Here is a 7,601-nt window from a genome sequence, read left to right on the forward strand (position 1 = left end):
TAAAAAATACCACTATTTTAACTTTTAAATAATGGAATACACCTTTTTCATTCATAGATAAGGTCTAGTTTGTAAAATTTAAAATTTAGGTGTTAAACAAATAAATACATAAGAATTAAGTGGCATGTGTGCAAATCTTTCTTTTTTCTTTCCTTGCTCATCATGGAGACTATAATTGACAATTTATTTGGTTTTCTCCTTTTGCAAAATACGGATGCCTGTTTATGTTTGTGGTGGTTTGAACAGCAATTCTCCCTTCTGATCTTCTTTTTTTTATGAACTTATGGAGAATTGGATCTCAATATAAAGGAAAACACCTAAACTTCACTCCATAGGCAATTATATTCTTCATGATGAACTCCACTGGCAAGATGAAGCAATCCAAGTGGTTTAATGTGGAGTGAATAGCGTCGTGGGGACACAGAAGGGCGTGGTATGCTTGTTTAATTGTGATTTTCAGTATGGTATGAGCGCAATATTAAGAGTTTAGGTGTTAAATAGGAGCGAAATATTAAAAGTTCAGATGTTAAATAGGAAAAAACGGAAGTTTTATGTGGCATGTACGTAAATCCCCCTAAAAATATATTAAACCAATCATTTGACCTCCTATTTTTATGTTTAAGTAAATATTCAATACTTCAATGTTATAGAAATGACTTTATTTGAATAATATAAGTAAAACTTTGCAGCAGTGTTTAATAATGCTTGCTATAAAAATGAGTTAATATAGTTGAATGAAAGATGTCAAATACTTGGGAACACTTGACATGGTCAAAGTTAAGAATGAGTTCTCGAGGAAGAAATTCCCATGGCAAATTCGCTAGCGTGCTCTCTTAGTAAATTCATTCTAAGTGGGCGAGTAGCTTACATTGATTTGACTACTTATTGAAGTTCTTCTTTTGAGACAACTTTGATTTTGGACAATTTTAATCTACTCGGGGTATGCAGGATAGAAAGTTGAAAAGAGTGTGTTTTGGTGACTTGTAGGTTTTGGAAAATTAATTAAAGCATTAGAAATTTACTGAACTCAATTCATGTTGGTAATATAACATAATTTACTTGGCCAAAACAGCTATACGTGTAAAATAAAGACCAGGAGGTTACAACAAATTTGCAGTAAAACCCATATATAAAAGTACATATGCCATTAAGAACACATTCGGTTAAGTGCTTGTGTGATAGAGGAGATGATGCTTACATAAAGTCTATCTCGCTAATTTGGACACCTCTACGTAACCTAGAAACAAATTATATTTGCCTTAATAAGTAGATGCCAATTTAAAGAATGAAAAATTCAATTTATATATTTGACTGTAAAGTTACTCCATTATGAGTCATTCAATCCAAACTCTAGTAAAAAGAAAATTTAGTGAATATATACAACTTTGAATAAATTATAGAATTAACGATAAAAAATATTGTACGATTATCAACATATGCTACTAAAACTGAAAAAAAAATGTAGTCATATGAGCAATAGGCTAGGAAACAAAAGATTAAAGTATGCAATATCTAACCAAAAACTACCAATAAGCATTCAATGTCGATATCCATTTAAACTAAGAAAACGTAATGGTGAACTGCACACAATGATGATAAGAAAGAGTATTCCCTTGCTCTAAGTACTAAAGGGTAGAGCAAAAATATTCATTTAGTACTGGCCCCTTCTCAATTAGTAAGCCGTGATTGCGCTCTTTAACAATAAATAATCAACATTTTTAAACAACATAATTAAAAACTTTTTTAATTTAATGTGTGAGATGGATCATGAAGGCAATCTATAAGAATAATTCTGGTTTTGTGTTGTTTGAAATCACATGACATAGCAGATTTGTGCAAACCATCCCACTCCTCCAACTTAGTCCTTTAATATGACAAATTAATATAACAAGAAAGATCCGCTGCATCCTGAGAGAAACTGACATCATTTCAATCTGATGAAGTCATGAGATTGAGTGTTCACATAATAGTATTCCTTATTAACCTATTTATCTCCCCTTTTCAGAGTATAAAAGTTTATATGAGGAGTGCAGCAAGCACAAACTGAATCGAAAAAAACAAATGAAAAACTCGTAAAAATGAACCTGGAACAGCTCAATCTTTACACATTTCATGCTTCAGATGGATGGTAAAAAATCAGTTCATTGTAGTAATTCTTTCTAACAAAGGAAAAACTAGAAATGTAAACAAAAAACATTACATTACCCAAAGCATGATTAACATCTTCTCTCAAGATTTATTTTCCACCGCACCATTTTTGTCATGTCATCTTTCTAGTTATACATAGGCAATGCCAATAGATTTTTTTTTTCTTTTTCTTTTTTTTTTTTGGGTCTCAATGGATAGATAAAAATAAAACAATGAGAGCAGGTGATGTGGATATCCATTAAGCATACGAAGCAGGAAAAGGAATCACCTTCATGAATGGAAAAAACTTCATTTCAGCATCTACACATTTAAGTACATACATCAAGCTCTAAATATTTTTTTCCAATAATTGAAGCCAAATAAATTTTACATCACTTGTGCTCTACTCCATGGAATTCACAATAGTTTTCCCAATTTAAGCGCCATCTGTATTTTTCTGTTTCTTGTTACTGAAGGATGCGTCCTCTTTAAGGCCATCCCACATTCGCTTTCGCTTTGAACTGACAAAACTAATGTCTTTATTGGATGACTTAGATGCAGAGGTTATAGTATCAGGATTTCCATCATAATTTAGATCAAGCAATCTACAATCACTTAAAGATGCCAACAATTTGTCCGCTGGAACACCTTGAATATTTATTAGCCGATCTTTAAAATATTCCAACAAAACAAAAGCAAGAGCACGAAGCACCTTGAGATCAAACTTTTGAGTCAAACCTTCATGGCCAATATTCTTTGCACGTGTAGTAGCCAGATCTTTCAAACTAATCAGAAAATCTAGTTCATGCTCTGAGAGGGAGGCAAGCCACTCCTTCTCTTCAACCTGTGTGTTTTCTCCACATCCATTTTGGCTGACTTCTTCAGTGTTCTTTGATGGCACCATTCTTCCAAGACTGAAAAAGAAATCAGGACCTTTAAGCATATTTTGAGCAGGATTTCAACAAAAGTGACGTAAATCTTGCTAAAATTTAAATCCTACATAATATTAAATCAAGTTTCTCCCCGCTTTTACCTTTAAATTTAAACTGAAAAAATAAACAGGCCTTTTAGCAGTTTTTAGAGCAGTTTGGCTGCAGGATTTCGGCAGGATTAAAGCAACATTAACGCAGATCTTGCCAAACAGCTAAAATGGCAACTCTATGGGCTATTTGGTAGTAGGATTTAAGCAAGATATACCCAAATCCTTTCAAGCAGCAAAAATGACATCTTTAAATCCTACGGGCTATTTGGTAGCCGGCTTTAATCGGGATTTACGCATGACCTAGGCTAAATCCAGCCAAAAAGCCAAAAACTCCTTCGTAAATCCTGAGCTCCCGTATATCGCAAAATGACGCCGATTCGCAATAAATCCGGCAATCCTGTAAATTGGCGGATTTAGCAAATCCGGGACGAGCAACGAGTAAGAATGCCGCAAACAGGCTTACCTTCTTCAATGGTTTCTGGTAGTAGCGGAGCGGAAGGATGAGAAAATGGGAGTTTCGGTGGTCTCTGTACGCCGCGATCCCGTCGTAGCCTTCCCGACTAGTTCTAATCGTGACTGTATCGCGAGGGTTCGTTCAAGAAGCCGATGGTTTTGGGCGAAGCCGGGAGGGGGGTGACATAAACGAGGGTTTTGGGAAGGGATATGAAGTTTGAGCGAAAGGTAGAATCTAGGCGATGATTGGGGGGAAGAGGTTTGTGGTTTTAATTTACTTTCATTAAATCTTATTAATTTTATTAATTTTATTAATTTTATTGATTAACAATTAAAAATTAATAATTAATTCATATATTTTCAAAATAATAATAGTTATGTAAATTTAAATATAGACATTTAATAGTAAATAAATCGATAAAATATATATTAACTTTTTATAGTTTAATAAAATGCTAACTAATTATTAATTTATATAGTTAATAATTAATTAAATAATATGTGATTAATGTTATATTATTGTTTAATAAGTAATTAGTTAGTCAAAAAAATTATTAGCAATTAACTTTTATAATCAATTATTAATTAATATTAGTGCCCCTTATTTATGCACTTTGCTATCTTGGATATTGAATTGTGCTTTTATATTTAATCTCTTAGTAAGATAAATTCATTTTTTTTTTATGTTAATGCTTTGGATTTTATTTATCTCTAAATGTTCACTCAGATGAATCCTATTAAAGGCCTTCTAATTTTGTCGAATAGTATTGGGGTTTACTACTAACATACGAAATAATTTTCAAAATTTAGCGTACTTAAGAATTGATAAATCCAGATTTACGCGTTTTATTAAATCCTACTTGCAACCAAACATGTTCTTAAATCTCATGTTCCCTCTTTTTTGCCTTAAATTCAGGATTTTGTAAATCCCTTTAGAATATGGATTTATAGGATTTGGATGAGGGTTACTTGTCTCAATGGTTTGGGTAGGAATAGAGAGAAAGAAGGGGATAGAGGTGAGCTTCACAAATCACTGTACCCCCTCGATCCTGTTATTATTTTCCCAGCTAGCTATAACCATAATTGAATCATGAGGGTTCAGTCATGTAGGTGATGCTTCTAGGCGAAACCGGAAGAGGCGGAGAGGGACGTAAGCTAAGGTTTCAGGAAGAAGATGAGAAGGGAGAGGAATGACAAGATAAGTTTTTAGGGGGTATTATGTAATAAATACCAAAAACCCCTAAACTTGAAACCTATATTTGCTTAAATTAGCCACTTCATTATCACCATTAACCCCATCTTCGGCCATTAACTTTTTTTCCCAGCCATCACTCATCATTAACTTGCTCATTATCATGCATAAATCTCACATATTTCTTTGACTATCGCAACATCCACCCAACTTATTCACTCGTCTCCAATGTTAGATTGTGCGTAGTTGTAGTGATGCAACAACCTTGACTCATTTCCAACATTTTGTCATCTCAACATCACAACAAACATTTAGGGCACCTTGTTCATCTCTGATGTATGGAAAAGTTAGCTATTATTGTTGATTGAATTTATACAAGTTCATGTATGAGGTTACACTTTAAGAAAGGTATTTTTGCGTTTTATCTTGCATATACAACAGATAATTGAAGTGGGGAAACCAGGCGAGGACTTGGAGCTGAATAATGTAAAGTGGCATTGGCGCCTAGGCGCCAGTCCCTACCTTATCGTCCTGACAGGTTAGAACTTAGGTTCCAAATAGTGGCCTTTTAGGTGCCGCGGCACTGGCCCCTATGTGTCATACCCTTGGTTGCTTAGGCGCCCATTCATTCTTCAGCAAAAGGAGAGTTTGGCGCCTAGGCGCTAGAAACTGATTTGGGTAGTTGTTGCAATTCAAATAACTAGACGTGAGGGATCGTGTGCGAAAGGAAGGGAGTAGTGAGTGTTAAGTATTGGAGTCTATAAATAATCATGTATTGCAGGACAAAGGGGGATTGATTTTGGTTATTTACTTAGGGTTTTTCTTGCTTTGAAGAACCATAGTTCTTCTTCTAAGTGCTGAGGGAGTGGTGTTCTTCCAGACAGGAGTTATGGAATCAAGAGTGCTAATTGAAGTATTCTTTGGTCATTGTAAAGAAGAAATAACTAAATATTTATGTGTGCTTGTTTGTATATTTTTGTTGTAACTAAGTATTTGTGGATTTTTCATTTATTCAATGCAATTGTTTGGTGATTTCAGTATGCTTCTTGGGTAAATCTTTAACTCTTCCTTTTGATGATTAAGTAAGATGATCGAAATGTGAATTACTTAATAATTTATCTTATTTTAAATGGTGATGTTTAACCTTAAAATCTTAATTTACATTTCATTCTAACCAAGTGAATTATTAAAACTTGTTGTGAATCATAAGCCTCAGGAAAGTCTATGGTATAATCAACTAGGTTAATCACATTAAACTATGGGGTATATGTTGATATGCCTTGTGGGGTGGTGCAAATGTTACAAAAATATGCCTTAAAGGGATAGCTATGGGATTTAAGGAATTAAAGACATTTCTTTCCAAGCTTCCTTATGTACTCAGAAGAGGATAAAGAAGATTGTTGCTCTGATTTGTCACTAGTCTTTTAGTACTTAGAACTTTACATTCCATAGAATTCACTTAACTCATTACAAGGGAGGACCTCTTGAGTATTTGATATCTTTACAATCCAAATTTTGATAAGTAGGATTACTTGTGTAGGATTTAACTTACATTTTCTATGACACATTAGGGTAACTTTATAAAACTTTTAACAACATCCACTTTTTAGGCTAGAATTTTTCCTTATTTGAATGACCTTATTCTTTGTGGGATCAATATTTTAGACTCTACAATCTGATATTATTGATATGATATATGCACTTGTGTGAGCCCCTCTTGTGTGGTTACATCTGGAAGTAGTATTAAGTTTTTGATGTCTTTATGGGGGAACAACAGTGATTTGACTTAGAAAAACTTAAACTGAGCATTGAGTTCTTAGACATAAAATCTATAGTGGTAATTGTTTATTTTCAATTATTTTAATTTTTTTGAGAAATCACGAGAAACCAAAAATATTTTTGTTTTATTGTGTGTGAACTCTTAGGATTAGAGATTTCTAGTTAGTATATGCTTAGTTCAGGAACTATACGACTTAAACCTTGCGATTCTAAGCTAGATAGAACTATTAGAAAATTTTAGAAATAAAAGAATCTTCAAGTACTCATAGGAGAGATGGCAAACAATCCACAAAACAAGTTAAAGATTTAGGAACCAACTCATGAACATCTAAATGCACATAGACCTTTAAAAGTCTATGCTAACCTTTCGGCAGATGAAATTCATTTGAGCACCCTATGGTAAAAGCTAACACATTCAAATTGAAGCTTGTTATCATGCAAATGGTGCAAAAAAATCAATTTGGGGAACCCCATTGATGCACCCATGGTGTGTGCTATTTTTCTGAGTGTTTTATGTCAATTTGAATCCCCAATAACAGTGCCAAAAACTTGACCCGTCCCAAAATTTACGCAGTAATTTTGCTTTCAAAAATATGGCTAAAGTCTTGACCCAATTTATATAAGTAGTTAATGTGCAAAATCAAAATGTTTATAAAATATAAAAAATAGTTCACACACTAGTGGTTCTACGCAAGTGCATGTATCGCTTCAAGTATTAGAGAAGCACATTAAGAAATCCCTTAGGCTAATCCTAGTCTACTGATACGCCTAAAAAATGTTCAATTTTTCATATGTTTTTAATGTCTATATTTGGTAATTTTCAATGATATTACACTTAAAGGAAGGTATTTCGTATATTTTGGTTTCATGGACAAGAAATGAAATTTTGGAGAAAGAAGCAAAAATGGTGCAATTTGGAGCAAAAACGAGCAAGAAAGATAATTTTGTCCTGACATATTTTGATATGTCTTTCTATGATTAATCTCATTTACACTTTCACACATTTTTGAATGAAATTAAACTTTAAAAAAAGGTTTTTTATACTTATTTTGTAGGTCTATCTGTTAG

At 33.2% G+C, this 7,601-nt stretch overlaps 1 protein-coding gene across 2 annotated transcripts; it reads right to left on the bottom strand.

The window, feature by feature from the left end:
* Nucleotides 1–2,248: 2,248 nt before the first annotated feature.
* On the bottom strand, nt 2,249–3,807 carry LOC110035026. Of its 2 annotated transcripts, XM_020739275.1 has the most exons (3): nt 3,573–3,807; nt 2,866–3,041; nt 2,249–2,775 (listed from the first exon to the last, which is right to left on the bottom strand). In XM_020739275.1, the coding sequence occupies exons 2-3, from the start codon at nt 3,029–3,031 to the stop codon at nt 2,564–2,566; spliced, it is 378 nt and encodes a 125-aa protein (XP_020594934.1). In that variant the 5' UTR covers nt 3,032–3,041; nt 3,573–3,807; the 3' UTR covers nt 2,249–2,563. The 2 variants fall into 2 exon arrangements, with proteins under 2 accessions (XP_020594934.1, XP_020594927.1); XM_020739268.1 differs by having other exon boundaries at nt 2,249–3,041.
* Between the last annotated feature and the right edge of the window lie 3,794 nt (nt 3,808–7,601).

This window comes from Phalaenopsis equestris, unplaced genomic scaffold (assembly GCF_001263595.1).
Source record: "Phalaenopsis equestris unplaced genomic scaffold, ASM126359v1 Scaffold000002, whole genome shotgun sequence".
Lineage (NCBI taxonomy): Eukaryota > Viridiplantae > Streptophyta > Magnoliopsida > Asparagales > Orchidaceae > Phalaenopsis > Phalaenopsis equestris.

Coding starts and splice junctions, on each gene's coding strand:
- LOC110035026 (XM_020739268.1), bottom strand. CDS start 3,031: ATGGTGCCATCAAAGAACACTGAAGAAGTCAGCCAAAATGGATGTGGA.